This window comes from Acinonyx jubatus, chromosome C1, assembly GCF_027475565.1.
Source record: "Acinonyx jubatus isolate Ajub_Pintada_27869175 chromosome C1, VMU_Ajub_asm_v1.0, whole genome shotgun sequence".
In the NCBI taxonomy this organism is placed as follows: domain Eukaryota; kingdom Metazoa; phylum Chordata; class Mammalia; order Carnivora; family Felidae; genus Acinonyx; species Acinonyx jubatus.
Window position 1 is genome coordinate 30,958,390 of NC_069381.1, and position 20,729 is coordinate 30,979,118.

Consider the following 20,729-nt stretch of genomic DNA (forward strand, 5'->3'; position numbering starts at 1 on the left):
CTTCCTTGGACTCCCAAAGACACTCCAGAATCCTTCCAATAGTTATCGCCATCACCACCACCATCACCACCGCCACCATCTCTTTAACTTAGAAAGCAATTCTGGTGAACTTGTTGCTTGCAAATAAAAGAGACTTAATCACAAAACTGTGTATAGAGTCGCCTTTCTTTGAATATTTCAATAGTTTTGCTTCTGCTTTAAGCCAAAGCTTAACTTTTCCAAAATTACATACTGTGTAACACGTGCAAGAGAAACCTCATTTGATTTGTTCCTGTTATGGAAGAGTGTTTGGCGTCCCAGCCAAATTCAAATTTATGTTGAAGCCCCAAAGTGACTATAATTAGAGATAGGGCCTTTATGGAAGTATTTACGGTTGAGTGAGGTCATAAGGATAGGGTCAGTGCCTCTATTAGAAAAAAATGCCAACGAGCTCCTTTTCTCTTCCCATACACACAAGAGAAGAGGTCACGTGAGCACACACTGAGATGGCACCCATCTTCAAACCAAGAGAAGAGGCCTCAGATTGCAACCTACCTTGCCAATACCTTGACCTTGGACTTCCCAGCCTCCAACACTGCAAAAGAACAAATTTCTGATGTTTAAGCCATCCAGTCTATAGTATTTTGTTCACGCAGCTCAAGCAGACTAATACAGTTCCCGCAGATAGCAAACTAGGGACCTAATGCCACTTTTTGAATAATCCATCATTACCCCACTATTCTGAAATGTCACTCTTATAACATATTAAATTTAAATAAATTGTGAGGTCTGTTTCTGGGCTTCCAAATTCAGTTCACTAAACTATGAGTATATTTTTGGCACTAGTCTTATCTTACTTTGATAATTGTCCCTTTCTTGTATCATATTGGTAGGGCAATTTATACCAATTATATTGGTAGGGCAAGTCTGACTTTATTATTGTTGCGCAATTTTACTGGCCATTCGAGAATACCTACCATTCCAAGTAAGCTTTAGAATCATTTAATTTAGTAAAAAGAAAAGTTGAGCTTTAGTGTGGGAACATTCAAGTGGAGGGAAGGTGACATATCTAAAATGCTCTGTTTCAAACCCTGAATATGGTGCTTGTTACTATTCTCTCTATTTGAGTCAGTAACTTTTGTAGTTTGTTGTTGTTGTTGTTGTTGTTGTTTTATTTTAAAGAGAGTGGAAGTGGGGGAGAGGGACAGTGGGAGAGAGGGAGGAAAGGAGAGAGGCAGAGAGAATCTTAAGCAGAGCATGGAGCCTGATGTGAGGCTTGATCCCACAACCGTGTGATCATGACCTGAACAGAAATAAAGAGTCAGACACTCAACAGACTAAGCCACCCAGGCACCCCTGTAGTTTTATTTATAATGTCCCACGTAATTTTTGTTTAGCTATATTTTCCCATTTTATTATGAAAATATTCAAACATACAGAAAAGTCGAATAATTTTACAGTGTACATCCATGCATCACCACGTAGACTCTACCGTTAACATTTTACTCTATTTTACTGTGGGGTTTTTTTTTTGGGGGGGGTAGCAAATGAGAGCATAGGCTGCCTGGGTTCACCACCTGCAAAGTGAATAACGCAAGGCAAGTTGATTAACTTCTCCAAATGTGCTTTCTTATCTGCAAACTGGGAACTGCCACAAGGGGTTGGTATGAGGCCTAAATCAGTTAAAACATGTAATGCACTGAGAACAAAGACTCATACTCTGTAAATACTGTATGTCAAGTACACTAATCTATGGGGGCTACTATAACTAAACATCATAGACTGCGTGGCTTAACCAACAGAAATTTATTTTCTCATTTATTTCTCATTTATTTTCTTCTAGCCTATGTGAGGCTAGAAGTTCCAGATCAAGGTCTGGCAGGGTCAGTTTACGGTGAGAACTCTTTCTGGCAGGTAGATGACACCTTCTTGCTAAATCCGCACATGACCTTTCTTCAGGGCCTGAACTTCAGAGAGTGAGTGAGCCCTCCGGTGTCTCTTCTTATAAGGACACTAATCCTATGGGACTGGGGCCCCACCCTTATGGCTTCATTTAATCATAATTACTTCCTTACTCCACATAAAGCTCTACAGGAGGGGGTTAGGGCTTCATAGGAAATTGCCGAGAGTTGTGGGGAGACACAACTATTCAGTCCACAACAGCAAGTACATAGTTTCATTTTATTTTCTAAATTGTTGTTTTTGTAAGCTATTGATATAGAAGTGTACTCCTATGTTTTTGAGGAGAGCAAACCCACGAATAAAAGAGCATGACAGTTAATCATTTTTTGCAGAAAATGCATAAAAAAAAAAAAACCAGATGGTATGTGTCTGGGGGTGTGTGTAGGTAAGTCTGTGCACCAAATGTTAACAATGGTTCTCTCTGCTTGATGGGATTCTAAGAAGTAATTATTTTGCTTTTGTGTATTTATTTTCTGGCATTTCAGAAATGCAAGGAAAGCAACCACCGTAAGAATGTATTGGATTTATTGATTGTGGTATTCTTTTAATAAAACAAGATTCCATTCCACTTTCAGCCTTTTTCATGTACATGTGAAGGGAAAGCGGTATGGATTCGTTTATACCAATGTTGTTGGGACAAAAAAGTGACACAGATGCTTCCCTTTTGCCAAGGGTTTCCAAACCTCCCAATGGAAACATTCACGTGCCTCTTCCCGGCAGAAGGGAGACGGCTGATGCGGTAGTTTGGGGTGGGGGTTGGGGACAAGAGCACCAGCTCCGGCTCCCGCCGCAGAAGCGGGGCTGCTTTCCCCGCGGTTGGGACCCCGGGCTGCAGGGAACCCACAGTGACGGGGCCGCCGGGCGAGCATCTCGGGAGGCGCCGCGAGCGGGAGGCTGCCCTGGAGGACGCTGGGAACCACGCGCGGAGGCCGCTGCCGCGCAGGCGCACCGGCCAGGGCTGCGCTACGCGGAGGCATCTCGGCGCTACGCGGGGGTTGGCCGGGCGAGAGGGCAGGGGCGAGCCGGGCGAGGCGGGCGAGCCAGCGAGTGGGGTGAGCGGGCGCGGTGCGGGGTCTGGGGCGGGGACCTCGGGAGGCGCCGGCGAGACACCGCCCGAGGTTCCCCGTGGCGCGTGATGTGCCCAGGAGCCCGGGGTCGCGCTCGGACAAAGGCAGCGAGGTCCGGGCCTGGAGAAAGGCTTAGCCTCTCGGTTCTGGGAGGAAGGGACGGGGTTGGAGGGCATCCGTGATTTGCCACAGCCAAGAGAAGGAGCCGGTGGGATTCAAACCCAGCTCCTTTGTGATTCCAAATCTCAAGGCTAATTTAACCATAGTAAATTGGGTTTTATTCGTCTCTTTGTGCTTCGTGACACCAGCACAGTGGTTTGGACCTCATGGGCTGTGTATATCCACCGTCTCCATGTACCTTTTGTAAAAATTTTTTGATGATTTGTGTCAAGTTCTAGAATTCTGACCGTGCAACTGAGCACTGTAGATCCTTTTGCTGATTCCAATGTTTTCTTTCTTTCTTTCTTTCTTTCTTTCTTTCTTTCTTTCTTTCTTTCTTTCTTTCTTTTCTTTTTTTTTTTTTTTTGACTCTAATGTTTTCTATCCAGCATCATCAGGGGACCGTAGCGGTGGTTGCATAGAAAACACCTGGAGCCAAACAGCTGCCTGCTGAGGAGACAGATGGAGCTCAAGATGGGATGTTCCTTGTGAACTTGGACATGAAAAGGTCCAGATTCTGGATTTTGGTACTGTATGTTCCCCCTGGTTCCTGAGAGTAGAGGACTCCAGCACAACTGTGAAGCCCGAGTTTCCAGCAGTGTCTTTATCAAAAGTGGACAGGTCCAGATAGGACCTTCTGCCTCGTGGGCTGAGGCAGAGAGCCCTAGAAAGGAGTGCTGAAGTCATCATGCTACAGCAGCTCCTGATCACCCTGCCCATGGAGGCCAGCACCTGGGTGAAGTTGCGCCATCCAAAGAAGGCCACCGAGGGGGCATCCCTGTGGGAGGACGTGACTAAGATGTTTGAAGGAGAAGGTGAGAATAGACTGGCGGGAAGGAGGAAAAGCAGCAGCACCTAGTTTGAGAAGGAAGGTAGACACCTGAGCTAAAGCATCCCTTGGGTAGGCAATTGGGGAAAAGATTTCTGGGGTTCTTGATTATGGCTCCCGGCCTGCGTTTTCAGTAATGGTCAATTCAACCTGAAACCAGGATCTAAGTGTCATGACTGTGTATGTTACCTCTTTTCATTTCCCCCATGGGCGTGTGGGGCAGGGAAGACTTGCCTGATTTTCTGTATTTTACAGTGAGGAAATTTGAATCAACTGAGAGACCAGTCTAGGCACTTGGTGGCTAGGCCAGAAGTAAAAGGCAGCAGGGAAAGTACCAGGTGAGCCTGGAGTGTCTCGCGCTAGAAAGCAAGGACGAGTGCAAAGATGCGTGTCAGCAGGATGGCAAGTTTGGACAAACTTAGGACTGTTTAAATATCCAGATTGATTGTAACACTTTGAATAAATAAAATTCCGTAAGTTCATGATGGCACTTAAAATAGAGAAAGGGGAAAAACTTATTTGCCAACACTGGTGGTGATTCCTACACTGATTCCTTACCTTGAAAATAAATTATTACGGGAGTGAAGAATACATTCATCTTGCTTTTTAAAAGATCATTTCCGTTTGTTGAGGGAAAGCTTTTTACAGAAAATATCTGCCGATAAAGAAGTGGAAGGAACGATAGACTATATTACTATAAACGAAGTAATTGAAAAGTTGATGGGGAACAGGGTATTCACAGGGTGCCAAAGCATTGCCCCCACAAATTGCTAAAAGCCAAGGAAAGAGCACATTTTTCCGATGGCGATACATGGTGGTCACTGTCTTAAGTGTGACAATGATGGGATAACCTCACATTTTGTACCTTCTGGGTAATGTATTATAAAGCACATGGTATCACCCGTGAGGAATTCCTGCCAAAATGTTTCATCTGATCCTAAATTGAGCTTAAAGGCTGAACTTCTGGTTTAAAGAAAATCCAGGGAATAGAGAAATAAGGTAAACCCTAGCACACTCAGACTGTGTTGGTCTCATAAGAAGCCAGTGCCATGAAAAAAGGGGAAGTGTGGTGCCTGGGTGGTTCAGTTGGTCGATCATCTGACTTCGGCTCAGGTAATGATCTCACGGTTCACGGGTTTGAGCCCCACGTCCGGCTTGTGCTGACAACTCGAAGCCTGGAGCCTGCTTCAGATTCTGTGTCTCCTTCTCTCTGCCCCTCTCCTGCTCATGTTCTTTCTCTCTCTCAAAAATAAATAAAAATTTAAAAAGGCAGGGGAGTACTATTCTAGAGAGACTAAAGATAACCGCTTTGAATGTGTGAACATTGGTTGGCTCCTGGGTTGAGAAGAAATCCAGAATAAAAGACAGTTTGAGAAGATCTGAGGAAATCTGGGTATGGAATTATTGTTTTCAAGTGTTTATTTATTTTTGAGAGATTGCGTGCATGTGCAGGGGAGGGGCAGACAGAGAAAGAGAGAGAGAGAATCTCAAGCAGGCTGTGCACTGTCAGCACAGAGCGTGATGTAGGGCTCAGACTCAGGAACTAGGATATCATGACCCAAGCCAAAATCAAGAGTCTGACATTTAACCAACTGTGAGCCACCCAGGTTCCCATGAATACAGAATTATTGTTAACTTGATTAGGTGTGATAAATGGTATTGTGGTTATGCAGGAGAAGATCCTTATTTGAGGTATTTAGGGACAAAGTACCATGATGTCTGCAACTTTGAAGTGGTTCAGAAAAAAATATAGATGAAGCAAATATGGCAAATGTTAACAATCACTGAATACAGGTGGTGGATATATGCATGTTCGATATTCATGATGAAAAGTTGGGGAAAAATACAAGGACGACAATTCATGTACCTCAGTTCCTAGTTCATATTTTTAATACCTCAAATTCAGCCAGGTTTTAATACTTCAAATTCAGGTTGGAATTCTAGGAACCTGGCAGGGTGTTACGCTTAACACTTTGGGAGATGGGAAAAAATGAGCCGGACGGAAATAAAAAAAACTTTCTACCCATATACTCATACTAATATTCAATTGAGGGAGATAATTATACAAATAAATATGATAGGCAGTCTGAGATAGATAACAGAATAGAGATACAAACAAGCTTTGGAAGAATACAGAGAAGAGGAAGCTTTCTTCTCATTAAGAGTGTTTGAGAAAACTTCACTTGAACTGATCCAGAAGGATATCTCAGGTTTTCACTGAGTAGGACTTGGGAAAATACTGAGGTGGATACTATGCAGGTATGTTCAAGGAATGGTGACTGGGATTATGTGGGTGGGTGTGTCCAGTGGTTGAAGGAGGATGTTTAGAAGGAGATCATGGATAAAGAAGGAGAGAAGCAGTGACGGACTGGTTGTGGAGGATCTTGAAATCCACGGTAAAGTGTTCGGATTTTTCTTTCTTGTCAGTGGGGAAGCTTTGAGGATTTTTGAACAGAGGAGTGGCCGGTAGATCTGTGCTAACGGACCAGCGTTGCCCATTGGGAAGTATTAATGCCCAAAGCAGTGCACCTTAGATCCTTTTCATTAAGGAGTCTCCGGTCTGCTCTGAATTGCTCTAATGTCCCTCTCTGTGAATGTTTTGAGAGAGGAGCCATATTCAGGAGGTCTGGTCTGCAAGCCATTTTTCTAGGTCTGGGAGATGCAAACCTCATGCCTCTTTTCCTTCCTCAGTTTTGCTCTCTAAGGATGCTGATGAGACCCAGGGAGAAAGTTTCGAGGATGAAGTGACCTCTAGGCCACTGACAGTAGAATCCCAGGTGGGTTGGAGTTTCCTGTCACTTTCTTAAAATTGTTTGAGCCCTGGACTTTGATTTTCTTTGACTCAGCTTGCTGGATTGGGTTTTCTTAGCCTGTTCTAAATCAGGCCACATTGATTGATTTCACAGGTGATTGTCCCACCGGTAGCAACCTTCCTCGGGAACCTTCTCATTTCAAGCAAACCTCTGGCCATTTGTCCAACACATTTAAAACTTGTGCTGGCATGTGTTTGTGTGTGTGTGAAAGTCTGTAATATAGTTCTTGCCCTGAAACCTCACATATGTCATCTGGGGGAAAGACAAACATTGTAACACATTTTAAGCAACATTTAAAAATTAATAGAATGCAGTTCTGATATTCTTGGAGATGTATACACTTCACTAATGAGCTTTAAAAGATGATTTCTGGTCATGTTTTGGAGCAGAATTGTAGATGAAAAGGGAAATGAGAAGTTGCTGGCAGGTCACAAAGGGCACAAACTAAATAAGCTGACTGGAAAGGGAGGGAAAACTTCCAAGAGCAGTTTAATAGTGTCTGTGTATCGTAAACGAGCTAATCAGAAAACCAGCGGCACTGGCAATGGCCAAAGCTGTGTGCTACCAAACCCCAGAAGCAGAGGGAAACTCGAGAAAATTCTACAGTAATCAGAGAAAATCAATATAGAAGGAGATCTTCCTAGAAACCAGAAGAGTTTTGTAGTGGCATGCTCTTAGCTTCCAAGATAACATGGCACAGGGTTTAATCCCCTATCCTTAACATTCCTCAAATTCAGTTTTCTCATGTGGATGCTGTTGTCAGCCCAATAGGCCTCAAGTGCCTTCCAGAATTATTTACAATATATAAAAAGCATTAGAGGGACGCCTGGGTGGCTCAGTCGGTTAAGCATCCGACTTCGGCTCAGGTCATGATCTCCCCGTTCACGGGTTCGAGCCCCGCGTCTGGCTCTGTGCTGACAACTCGGAGCCTGGAGCCTGCTTCAGATTCTATGTCTCCCTCTCTCTCTGCCCCTCCTCCGCTCATGCTCTGTCTCTGCCTCTCAAAAATGAATAAACATTAAAAAAAAAAAAAAAGCATTAGAATTGTCTCCATACATAAGGAATGAGTTTTTATCTCAGCCTTCTGGCTTCTGGGTGCTCTTTGCATTTGGTAATATTTTTTAAAATAATTACAAAATGGTTATTTAATTTTGTAGATCATACATGACAGGCTCTTGTACTTCACCACACAGTGTCTGCTTTGGTCAAGGGATCTTCCTCTAGTAGGCAGAATTCATGCTCTCTCCAGAAACCTGTTCTCACAGACTTTTCTTACTAACTGAAGTACTCAGTTAAGGGTATATTACCCATGCTGAAATGTTCTCGTTTTAACAATTTCTTTCAGCCCAACAAAGGTCCCTGGCTTCTCTTGTGGCCTTGGCCTCTTTTGAACTCTCACCTGCCTCAAATATTCCTGATCTTTATTGTCCTTAATCTAAATTATTATACACTGTTCTGAGACCTTCTTTAATATTTCACGAGTATTTCTCCTTTAGCCAAATTGTAAGTTATAAAAGACAGCTTACACGCTTTGTGCGTTGTGTTGTAACGTGTAGCAGAGAATCAGCCAACCAGTTTTCAAGAGTATCCAGGAAAATTCGGATAGAATCTCTTAGCATGCAGACAGTGTTAGAACAACCTCCCAAACTCTGGCTGAAAAGGAACATACTTGATGTTCTAGGAACTGTTGACCTTCAAGGACATATCTGTGGACTTCACCCAGGAGGAGTGGGGACAACTGGCCCCTGCTCACCGGAGTCTATACCGGGAGGTGATGCTGGAGAACTATGGGAACCTGGTCTCAGTGGGTAAGGATGAGTTCCCCTTATAACTAGAACCTGCCTGTTGGAACAAAATCTTTTATTTCTAACCAAAGTGTTAGCTTGGGCTCTGGGTTGTGTTGGAGTTTTCTAGTTCCTTCTCAATAGCAAGTCAGGATTGCTGTGGTCTTTTCTGCCCTGGTCTTTCTACTCTACCCCTCAGCAGGCCTGAATACCAAAAAACTATCTTTAAATTCTTGGGATGACCTCAGCACATGCAGTGTTTTCTTCTTCATGAGCAGGATATCAGCTCTCCAAACCTGGTGTGATTTCCCAGTTGGAGAAAGGACAAGAGCCATGGCTGATCGAGAGAGAGGTTTCAGGAGGTCCACGTTCAGGTAAGAGCAAGGCAGTTGGGGTCTTTTGTCATGTTTGCTAGAAAGCTCCACTTGAAGCCTTCTCCAGATTGTGGGGAAGGCTATGCCAGCTGGATGGGACCTGACCTGAAACCTGATTACCACCCTGTTACCCCTTTCCTGAACTTGCCTTTTCTTGTTAGTTTCTCTGGAGTCAGAGGAAAAGAGATGCCTTTCTTATCAGGGTTAGTTGCCTTAACTAATTCTCCTGACCCAGTTGCATGATTTTCTTGTTTTCTCCAGCATTTCAAACCTTGCCCTGATGATAGCTTCTTTCTCCTGTACATTCAGGTATTCGTGGATCTCCCCTCATTAAGTACAGCACTCTTCACCGGATTCCTATGTAATTTTATTATGGATTTTACTCTTTCATGATTCTGGTTAAGATTTTTTCCTAAATCTTATTCTGTGATCATAGCTTCAATTCTGATTCTCTTTTTAACTTGTGTAATTTAGGTTTTTATTTCAGATAACTTATGCCTCTGTGAAAAATCACCACAGAGTTCCTTCTGACCAAATCAGATAGCTTTTAACAACCTTCTTCATCTAAGAACAGTAATAATGACAGCTTTTCATCAGGCTGGCCTCTGTGAGTCCTGTGCATACGTTAGCCCCATCTTACAGAGGAGGAAAAGAAGGCTCATAGGTTAAGAAATTTGTCCAGCATCACTTAGCTACTGGTTGGTGGAGTCAGTATTTGAATTCCAATCCTTCTGACTCCATATTTTGTGTTCTTGTGGCACGATTCTACATGGCAGCATTAGGTTTCTAGACCTTGCTGCCTTTCCTCCACAGTTTTTATCTCCTACATATCTCTTACTGCTTTTTCAATGCTTCTCATCAATATCCTTTTTTTTTTTTTGATGTTTATTTTTGAGAGAGAGAAAGAGAGACAGAGTACAAGCAGGGGAGGGGCAGAGAGAGAGGGAGACACAGAATCCGAAGCAGGATCTAGGCTCCGAGCTGTCAGCACAGAGCCTGATGTGGGGTTTGAACCCACAAACCATGAGATCATGACCTGAGCTGAAGTCGGATGCTTAACCGACTGAGCCACCCAGCTGCCCTCATCAATATCTTTTCTAATGCAGATACATCGTTTCCACTTCTGTTAGGACAGGCTACACTACTATAGCAAATAGACTCTAAAATGTGGCTCAAACAGAATATCTTGCTTGTACGCTGGTCTGGGGGAACTGTTTAGTTCAATGGACAGTTCTTTTCCACCTCACGCATCTGGGATTGATGGTGGCTCTGTCATTCGCTAGGGCCTCCTCATCATCTAAGTATAGCCAGCAGCAGAACGAGGGCACACAAGGAGCTCATCTGGGATGGTTTTCTTTAAAAAAAATTTAATGTTTATTTATTTTTGAAGGAGAGAGAGACAGAGCATGAATGGGGCACAAGCAGAGCGGGAGGGAGACAGAATCCGAAGCAGGCTCCAGGCTCTGAGCTGTCAGCACAGAGCCTGACCTGGGGCTCGAACACGCGAGCTGTGAGATCATGACCTGAGCCGAAGTCAGAGGCTTAACCGACTGAAACACTCAGGCATCTCACATCTAGGAGGTTTTTACAGGGCAGCCTGGAGGGGTTCACATGACTCACTCCGATTCACTTACGGGAGAAACCTTTGTCACTTCGCTCAAATCCAAATCAAGGAAGATGTAGGTGTGTGTCCAAAAATGGGAAGAACAGATTTGGTGCATATCCGGCAATTCCTGCTGCAATCCCTGAGGGGTCTCTGTCTTGTACGCTGCTATTCTGTAGCTGCACAAATGTCCACAAATGCGTTGTGATGGTTTCAGTTGTCCCTTGAGACCTGTATTCTCCATATTTTCATAGATTCCCACATATCCCTGGTAGTTAGGACATCTCTATCTAGATGCACTGTCGTCACTTCAAGCCCAATACATCCAAAAACAGAAACCATTTTCTCTCCCAAATTTCTCATCCTGACTCCTCCTATTCTTTCATTCTCAAAGACCAGAAATCATGATATCAGCAAGAATGCATTATGTTTTTCTACTCTCAGTTCTTCCCTCATTCCTCATGGCTTCTTCTCTGATAGTACCTGCTAGATCCACTTCTCCTCTTCATATGTGCTGATGCAGTGCGAAGCCAAGTTCCCATCATCTCATGCCTGTTACTCTGATTTTTAGTTGCATTTGTTGATATTTTATTATTTTTCTGAATCATTTTGAATGTTACTATCAGAGTTGACCTCTTGAAATATGACATTTATTTTGTCCTTACCCTGAAAAGAAAAGTTAAGTAACTCCTTATCCCCTGTAATAAGTGATGTCAGCATCTCTGCTGGCTTTCTAAGTCCACTCCAAAATTTACCCAGCTATTCCTGAGCACTTTGTATGTGCTGTTACTAAGGTGAGATTAGAAATCCTGGGGAATAAGAGTTTGTTGTAGACAGGAAATATTGGTGCTTTAGGATGGCAGGGTCCAAATGAATGGAAGGGAATAGAAAGAGAATTTCCTTCACGCAAAACTGTCCCATGTATCCCATGTATAGTCCATATAGTCTCTGTCCTTTAAGATTTTACAGTATAGCTAATAATGTGTTACAAATAAGAAGCCCATTTTTCACCTTTTATATACAGATACAGGCAAAAATTATGAAGATTGATAAAAATCCAGTGAACTTGTAGGGAAGGGCACCCATGTTTACCGAGAGCACACATACCCAGAACCCAATAATTCCTCTTTAGTAAAGCCTGTGAAGTATTGACAGGAGTGTACGCAAATGTATGCATGATGATAACATGAGAAACTGGAGACAACCTAAATATTTTTCAGTAGAGAAGAGTCAAGTTATGATACGTCCATCAATGGAATACCAATATCAATGCAGTGGTATATATTGCACTTGTTAAAAAGAATAAGATAGGGGTTCGTGGGTGGCTCAGTTGGTTAAGTGTCTGACTCTTGATTTCGGCTCAGGTCATGATCTCATGGTTCATGACATTGAGCCCCATGTCAGGCTGTGCGCTGACAACACGGAGCCTGCTTGGGATTCTCTCTCTCCCTCTCTCTCTCTACCGCTCCCCCTGCTCACACTCACTCTTTCTCTCAACATAAATAAACTTTTTTTTTTTTTTAATATTGAGATGAATCTAAATGTACAGACATGGGAGGGAGCCTACAAGATAAAGTTGAGTTAAAATACAAAACAGATGCACCTAGGTGGCTCAGTTGGTTAAGCGTCTGACTCTTGGTTTTGGCTCAGGTCATTATCTGATGGTTCATGGTTTTGGGACACATGTTGGGCTCTGCACTGACAGCACAGAGCCTGCTTGCGATTCTCTTCTGTCTTTCTCTCTGCCCCTCCTTGGCTCTCTCTCTCTTAAAATAAATAAACTTAAAAAATACTTAAAAAAAAACAGATGCAGAAAAAAAAAAAAACAGATGCAGAGCTATATGTATACTATGATCCCTTTTTTGTGCAAATGTATATTTATGACCGTACATAAATACACACATTCACATATACGTATTGTTGGGAATGTCTGAATGGATGCTTTCCAAAATCCTAAGAGAGTAGAGGGAATGGGGATGAAATTGAGAGAGGCTATCCCTCTTTAGTGAATGAGTTCCTATATTATTTAACGTTTTAATATGTAGAAAGTATGGATTAATACTTGAAAAAAACTTTTTTTAATAGGGACAATTTTGTCATAGAAATACGGGCTTGAGATGATATGGTGCTAGAATACTGTGTTCCTTAATCTTATCTCTTGATATTTGCCCTTACAACAATGCTCTCTTCTTAGTGCACTTCCTCGAATTCACATGGATGAACTCCTCCCAGTTCCTTAAAGTCCCCTCACATGCCCTAACAGCTTCTTTCCTTTGATTTCTTCATTTCCTTTTATATTAGCTCTCTAGGGGGCAGAATTACATTTGAAGATAGTCCAAGGTTTCTATGCCTAGTACATGTTCATTTTCCCCCCTCCTATTCTCACTATGGCCATTTATTTTTTAAAGTACACTGAATATGCGTCATTTGTATTTTGGGATTTCTTCCAGACTTGGAGAGTAAAGCAGAAACCAAGGAGTCAGCCGTAAAGAATGATACTTCTTGGGAAGAATTACACCATGGCCTAATGAAGGAACAGTCCACAAGAGGAAGCACCTTATATTCCACATTGGGAAGAATCTCCAAATGTGATCAGTTAGAAAGCCACCAGGAAAACCAAGGAATGGGTGAGGGGCAAATCCCCTTGATGCACAAAGTACTCACTCAGGAAAGAGGCCGAGAATCTAATAGATTTGAGAAAAGTATTAATGTGAGCTCAAAAGTTATTCCAGGACCAGAAATTTCTCTGAGAAAAAAAGACCATAAATATGATGTATCTAGAAAGCGAAGTAGATACAATTTAGATTTGATTAATCATTCAAGGAGTTATACCAGATTGAAAACCTTTGAATGTAATATTTGCGAAAAAATCTTCAAACAGCTCATTCACCTTACAGAACACATGAGAATTCATACTGGAGAGAAACCTTTCCGATGTAAAGAATGTGGAAAAGCTTTTAGCCAAAGTTCATCCCTTATTCCACATCAGAGAATCCATACTGGTGAGAAACCCTATGAATGTAAGGAATGTGGAAAAACCTTCAGACATCCATCATCTCTTACTCAACATGTTAGAATTCATACTGGGGAGAAGCCCTACGAATGTGGGGTATGTGAGAAAGCATTCAGCCAGAGCATTGGGCTGATCCAGCATCTGAGAACTCATGTTAGAGAGAAACCTTTTACATGCAAAGACTGTGGAAAAGCATTTTTCCAGATTAGACACCTTAGGCAACATGAGATTATTCATACTGGTGTGAAACCCTACATTTGTAATGTATGCAATAAAACCTTCAGCCATAGCACATACCTAACTCAACACCAGAGAACTCATACTGGGGAAAGACCATATAAATGTAAGGAATGTGGGAAAGCCTTTAGCCAGAGAATTCATCTTTCTATTCATCAGAGAGTCCACACGGGAGTGAAGCCTTATGAATGCAGTCATTGTGGGAAAGCCTTTAGGCATGATTCATCCTTTGCTAAACATCAGAGAATTCATACTGGAGAAAAACCTTATGATTGTAATGAATGTGGAAAAGCCTTCAGCTGTAGTTCATCACTTATTAGACATTGCAAAACACATTTAAGAAATACCTTCAGCAGTGATACGTGACATATGTGCAACATCAAAGACTCCTCCTAATGGAGCAAAAGCCTCTAAATCAGAGGCTTTTTGACTTTTTGGCTTCAAGAAGCAATGATTTTTTTTAATGACTTGATGCAGTGTTACCACTATCAGTTTTGCCATATTAAAGAAACTACCTGTCATCAACATCGTTTCAGAAAAGAAAGGGCATTTTAATATTTTAAAATATAGGAGGGATAATCAGTAGGAATAGCCCTTGACATTGAATTAAGTTAGCCTTATGAAAATCCCCCAAATTTGTCCTTATTTTTCTCATTTCATTATGGGCCAATGGAAGGTTCATTGTGGCAAGTTACTGATACTTGGATTGGCTTTTGAGAATCACTGTTTTAAATATCTCTTAAATAATCAGACTAAAATATAGTATAACTTTTTACTATAGCCCTTTATATGGCTAGAAGAGGCATAGATAAAAATAACTGCCTGGCTCATTTCTACAAGAAATAATATTAAAGGAAGCTTTCCAGAATTGATAGATAACCTACTATTACAAGGGATACTTAAGTATATTTTATGGTTTCTTGTAGAGAATTGGCAAGCTTTCATAAAGAGCCAGATATTAAATATGTTAGACATTGTGGGCCATATGAGCTCTGCCAGAGCCACTCAACTCTACCATTTTAGTGTAAAAACATCTAAAGAAATACATAAATCAGAATATCTCAACCTTGGCTCTTCTGATATTTGGGGCCAGATACTTTGTTTTGGGAAGCTGTCCTATGGACTGTAGTGGGTTTAGCAGTATCTCTGGCCACAAAATGCCGGTAACTAGATGCCAATAGTCCCCCCACCCATTGTAACAACCAAAAACATCTCCCAATATTGCTAGAGGTGCCCTGGGGGTCAAGATTGTACTTGTAAAGTACTTGAGAACCATGGACATAAATGAATAGGTGTAGCTCTGTTCCAATAAACTTCATTTAAAAAACTGGTGTTGGGTTGCATTTAGCCCGAGAGCTGTAGTTTACTGTTCCCGCTATAGAGTACATAAATGACTGTCCCCCCCCCTCCTCTTGCCCCTGAATAAGCACAGCAAGAATAGGGGTTGAGTAGTGTTAATTTTTTTTAATCTGATTCTGGAACTTTTGATATGTCCTTCTATAATGTCATATCAAAAGGTTGGAAATTTTATATAATCTCTCAAACAGTTCTAGCACTCAAACATATAATAGGACCTAAGGAAGTTTATCATCACTTATTTGACAATGCTTTCCCTATGATGTGACCTATCAAATAAGCCTAACTTGTCAAAAAGACTTCATTTAGAAGTTGAATTTTGGGAAGTTTGAAATATCAGAAGGTTTTAAAGCATGTGTCTAAATAAGATTATAGATCATTTTAAAACTTAATAATTATAATAATTATCTATTTAGCCAAGGTGGCAATAAGATTCTAAAGGAAAATGCAGAGGATTACATAGTTGTTAAAATTTAGCTTAATGTTGAAAAAATTCAACTTTAAAAACAAAACAAATTTTTTTTCAGGCCAGTTAAAGATATAGAATAATCTTTGTTTACAAAGATCTTTGTTTACAACATAGACCTAAGAAAACTGACATTTTAACAGAGAAAAACCAAATTCCAATCTTATACTGGTGTACTTCCATATTAAGACTCCTTTATTTCAACAAGGTGAATTTTTAAGAATAAGTAAATCAGTCCTTCCTTTTTCCTCCCTAGCATCTCCCATGTTGATACATACATTTTGAGACAAGGACATCCAGGGTGCTGCATGGATCTGAGTTTTTGTGGTGGGTGCCGTGATGTGCTGACCAGAATCCCTATCAGGAATAAAGGACTCTCAGCTGTAGAGATCGTGGCCAACAGTCCTCAACTCTCACATGCCATGAGGGGTCACCTTAACTGAAGACAGCTGCCTTGCCAAGGCATACCCTCTTGCCAGGTTGTTGCAAACAATGACTTATAAAAGTCCAGCCCTTTCGCCCTAATTTAGAGTGATTCTGAAGGGTACTCCAACTTTTGGAACTCCTCAGAGAATCCATGGAGTCTTGTGTTGATATTATATGATCATTCAACTTCTGCCTAATCTTGCTCTCTTACTCTCCCTTCTCCAGGCGTTGGTCACTCCCTAATAAACTTTTTTACACATTAATCTCCACAACCGTAGTCCTAACCGCACACAAAATTTCTTAACAAAGATTCCCTTCTCACAAACATACAGGCTTTCCTTTTTACATTCAGATTTTGATCTAAGTTTTTCCTTTTTAAATAAACAGTCTTGCTTTCCTTGAATTACATCTGTTTGTTCTTAGATTACCCATAAAATTCATGAGGCATTAGAGTTCTAAGGGTTTTCCCCCCTTTCCTGACAAATTTTGCAATGGAGATAACATGAACTTATTTGAATTTCAGTAAACATAGAATAAAAGTTTTACATTTAATGCTGAAATTCTAAAGACCTATCCATTTGATTAAACCAACAACCTTAAATTAATTCGCTTTAATACCTAATTAAAGATCTAATTAAGACCTAATTAAATACCTAATACAAGATCATGTGAACTTGTAAAACATTGGGTTAGTTTCTATCTTTGAGTTTTAGAATGCTCAATTCTTGGGGTGCCTGGATGGCTCAGTCAGTTGAACATCTGACTCTTGATTTTGGCTCAGGTCATGGTCCCAATGTCGTGGGATTGAGCCCCAAGTTGGGCTGTGCACTGGGCGTGGAGCCTACTTGGAATTCTCTCTCTCTCTCTCTCTCTCTCTCTCTCTCTCTCTCTCCCTCTTTCTCTCCTTCACCCTCTGCTCCTCTCCCCCACCTGTGTGTGCTCTCCTGCTTAATGCCCAATTCTTACAAGCACTTACCTTTAAACCAACTAAATAGAGCTCTTTTACAAATTAATTTTAGCAATACCATTGGGAGGTACAGAAAACATCTCACATAACATTCATGGACACAGAAACAAGTACATGAACAAGATGCAAACAAAAGCTGAAAGGCCCAATTTCCAATTGTCTCCTTTTTACAAAACAAATTTAATGGCAAGATGGTATTATAATTTATGGATCCATTAATTGGTCATTTTTCTCTGTATTTGTGGCCAAGCAGCATTGCAAAAACTGATGGCTTGATTTTAGAGAACACAGCTGCATGTGGGGATCAAATCGTCATTTCCCAGTTTCCACTTAGCACACAGCCAACTTTATCCAAAGATACCAAAAGATGCAACAATAAACAAATTGTGAGCATTGGTTCCTCCCCAAAAGTCAGAGCTTCACCGACTCAATCAAACAGCTTCCTCATCAGCCTTTTCTTAACCAGGAAAGGGAGGCTAAGAGAACCCAAATCCCCTATTTGGAGGTATCTAAATGGAGGAATAAATCTAAGAGCCAAGCCAAACGGGAAAACGAAAGCTCACAAGCCCTCCAATATATTCACCAAGAGACATCTGTCCAAACCAAACCCAGACCTGTTTCCTTGCCACAAGAGTTAAATTGAGCACTGAAAGCTGGCAGCTCAAGCCTAACCAGGGTGGACTGGAGCCTGGGGACAGTCCCCGGGACAAAGAGCCTAGGTACTGCTGGGACTCATCGCTGGATTCCTGTTACAGGCTGAGGGCTGATGAACCATGGGCAAAGAGCTCCTGGATGGCTCCCCAAGTTTGTAACCGAACCCAAGTTTATCCATGGGATGGGCGACAAAGACGATCAGATAATGGAGTATGCAGCAAGGAAAGGGTTTATTCGAGAGGCAGCAAAATAAGGAAATGGGAGGGCAAATCTTAAATCATCCTCTCCAAGGAGAGACAGGGAGGTTTAAAGGCAAACAAAAAGGGTAACAAGTTGCAGTTGAGTTTATTACCCTGCAGCTGCAATTAGTCCCCTTAACTCTTTGGTCACTGTTTTCACTAATTTTCTCAGAATAATGAAGATGTAATACTTACTCATGGGTGGTGTTTGGAGGTGGGAGGAGAGCACCAGCCTGGGCAATTCAGTACCTAATACTATAGAGCTAAAATAACGTTTCCCTGTCCTTCATTACAGGGATAACATAGAGGATTATTTTTGTTATTTTGAGTCCTCTTTGTGTGTGCTTTCCCCTAATTAGAATCATGGTTTAGCTGTCTTTTGAACTGCAATTGTTTTTCACTGAACATTAGGTTGTGCTCAGATCCTAAGCCTTCATAGCAGAGTGGTGAAGAGTTTGCATTCAGAAATCCTAAAAATATGTATTCAAATTCCAACTCTACCACCCCCTAACTTTGTGATCTTAGTCAAACTTATTTTTTCATCTGTCATTTAAAAAAAATTTTTTTAATGTTTATTTACTTTTGAGAGAGACAGAGACAGAATGCGAGTGGGTTGGGGCAGAGAGAGAGGGAGGCACAGAATCCCAAGCAGGCTCCAAGCGGTCAGCACAGAGCCCAACGCGGGGCTCGAACTCATGAGCTATGAGATCATGACCTGAGCTGAAATCGGACGCTCAACCAGCTGAGCCACCCAGGCGCCCCTGTCAAGTGGCATTTTTAATAGGCACTACACAACACATTTATTATGCTAGGTAAACATAATCATTCAGAAACAAACCATTAATATTGCACTTTGTGTGTTTTCTCCTTGTTATAAAGTAAATGCTCATTTATGAAAACACAGAGATGTGTAAAGAAAATAAACATGACAGAACCTAGATATTACCAATGTTAAAATGTTGGTGGAAAAAGACAACGTTGTCTGGTTCCATTTATATAAAGTATCAAAAGTATGAAATTCAGTGAAACAGAAAGTAGACTAGTGGTTCCCAGGTTCTAGGTGGAGAGTGAAAAGGGGAGTTCTTGTTTAATGGGCATAGAGTTTCAGATTTGCAAGATGAAAAAGTTCTGGAAGTCTGTTTCGCAATATGAATATAGTTAAAACTATTGAACTGTAGGGGCGCCTGGGTGGCGCAGTCGGTTAAGCGTCCGACTTCAGCCAGGTCACGATCTCGCGGTCCGTGAGTTGGAGCCCCACGTCAGGCTCTGGGCTGATGGCTCGGAGCCTGGAGCCTGTTTCCGATTCTGTGTCTCCCTCTCTCTCTGCCCCTCCCCCGTTCATGCTCTGTCTCTCTCTGTCCCAAAAATAAATAAATAAACGTTGAAAAAAAATTAAAAAAAAAACTATTGAACTGTACACTTAAAGGAGGTTAGATGGTAAATTTTATGTTACGTTTGTTTTGTGTTTTGTGTTTTTTACCACACACACACACACACACACGCACACACAATTTTTGCATGTATGTCTCTACAGCAAACACATTCTAGTACCCAGTTTGAAAAATTCTTCCAACCCACTTGCACCAATGCCATATCACGTCTTCACTCCCTTTACTGGTCATGTCCTCCCTTCTCTCCCTATGCAGCTTTTAGTGATGCAGGTGCAAACACCCTCCACTCCATATATGTTTATTGTTAACGCCTTTACTCGGGGCAAGAGCATTTTACCAGTTGGATTACTTCCTGGATCCTGACTTTCTATCTTTTGGTCTGGTAATTTCCTACTGTCTTGCCATCTCTTAGATGCCTTGTCTATGACATTATGTTATGGGCACCATAACATGGGCAGAATTGTGTTATGGGCGGAATTGCGTCCTCCCCACTGCCCTGCCCCCTGCCAAATTCATATGTTGAAACCCTAACCTTCACCTCCAGTACCTGAGAATGTGGCTGTATTTAATCCCATATTTAAGTGATTACATTTATTAATTACTTTAAAGAAGCGATTAAGATAAATGAGTCATTAACCCAACCTGACTGGTGTCCTTATAAGAAGAGGAAATTTGCACACAGAGAGACACCAGGGGCCTGCAAGCACACAGAGGAAAGACCATATGAGGACATAGAGTGAAGGCAGCCATTAGTAAGCCAAGGAGTAAGTAGAGCTTCGGGAGAAACCAACTCTGCCGACATAGGCAGGCCTGGTCTGAGGATTGGGGCAGAGGGCAGGGGATGGAGGGGTTCCTGCAGGACCAGCCAAGAGGGTCCTTGGCTTTGCACAGGATAGAAATGAAACTCAAGCCAGGAGGAAGTGATAGCAGACTTTACTGAGTAGCGTAAGTGATAGAGCATAGTAGGCAGAGTATCTGAGAGGCTCGTAAAGGGAGAAGGGAGTCTGCCTGTTGCTGGGGGTAAGCGGTCCAGGGTATGTGTTCTTTTAGGAATCTAGGTCCGATCAAAGGAGTGTCAGGTGGACAATAGCTGTTACTCTATAAGTCACTGAAGATAGGGATTATGGGTGCCAGTGTCAACGGAAGTTTGTTCAAACCTAATGTCCTGAAGCTCGGGATCTGGTTCTTCTTAGATGTTATCAGGTATATGGGGGCCTAGGATGAAACTCAGAGAATGAATAACTTTCTTGCTTCCCCCCTTGGAGTGGGAACATAGCTTCCTTGGTTTACTCAGATGCAAGGTGAAATACAGAACAGAAGTAAATGGGGCCTGGCAGAGAAATAGCAGAGATGAAGCCTGTCTAAAATAGAGTCCATTCAGTTTCCCTAACTCTGCTGAGACCTGGATCC

General features: G+C 41.8%; 1 protein-coding gene across 2 annotated transcripts; it reads left to right on the forward strand.

The window, feature by feature from the left end:
* Positions 1 to 2,928: 2,928 nt before the first annotated feature.
* ZFP69B (ZFP69 zinc finger protein B) lies at positions 2,929 to 14,353 on the forward strand. 2 transcript variants are annotated; one of them, XM_027059545.2, is made up of 6 exons: positions 2,929 to 2,993; positions 3,557 to 3,982; positions 6,688 to 6,773; positions 8,491 to 8,617; positions 8,872 to 8,967; positions 13,021 to 14,353. In XM_027059545.2, the coding sequence occupies exons 2-6, from the start codon at positions 3,856 to 3,858 to the stop codon at positions 14,184 to 14,186; spliced, it is 1,602 nt and encodes a 533-aa protein (XP_026915346.2). In that variant the 5' UTR covers positions 2,929 to 2,993; positions 3,557 to 3,855; the 3' UTR covers positions 14,187 to 14,353. The 2 variants fall into 2 exon arrangements, with proteins under 2 accessions (XP_026915346.2, XP_053068164.1); XM_053212189.1 differs by lacking the exon at positions 2,929 to 2,993 and adding an exon at positions 4,252 to 4,334 and having other exon boundaries at positions 3,868 to 3,982.
* Positions 14,354 to 20,729: the final 6,376 nt, after the last annotated feature.

Excerpts from the sequence above, each read along its gene's own strand:
- ZFP69B (XM_027059545.2), top strand. The coding sequence starts at position 3,856 with ATGCTACAGCAGCTCCTGATCACCCTGCCCATGGAGGCCAGCACCTGG. Across the intron at positions 6,774-8,490 it reads CACTGACAGTAGAATCCCAG|GAACTGTTGACCTTCAAGGA; the intron begins GTGGGTTGGAGT and ends TTGATGTTCTAG. Across the intron at positions 8,618-8,871 it reads TGGGAACCTGGTCTCAGTGG|GATATCAGCTCTCCAAACCT; the intron begins GTAAGGATGAGT and ends CTTCATGAGCAG.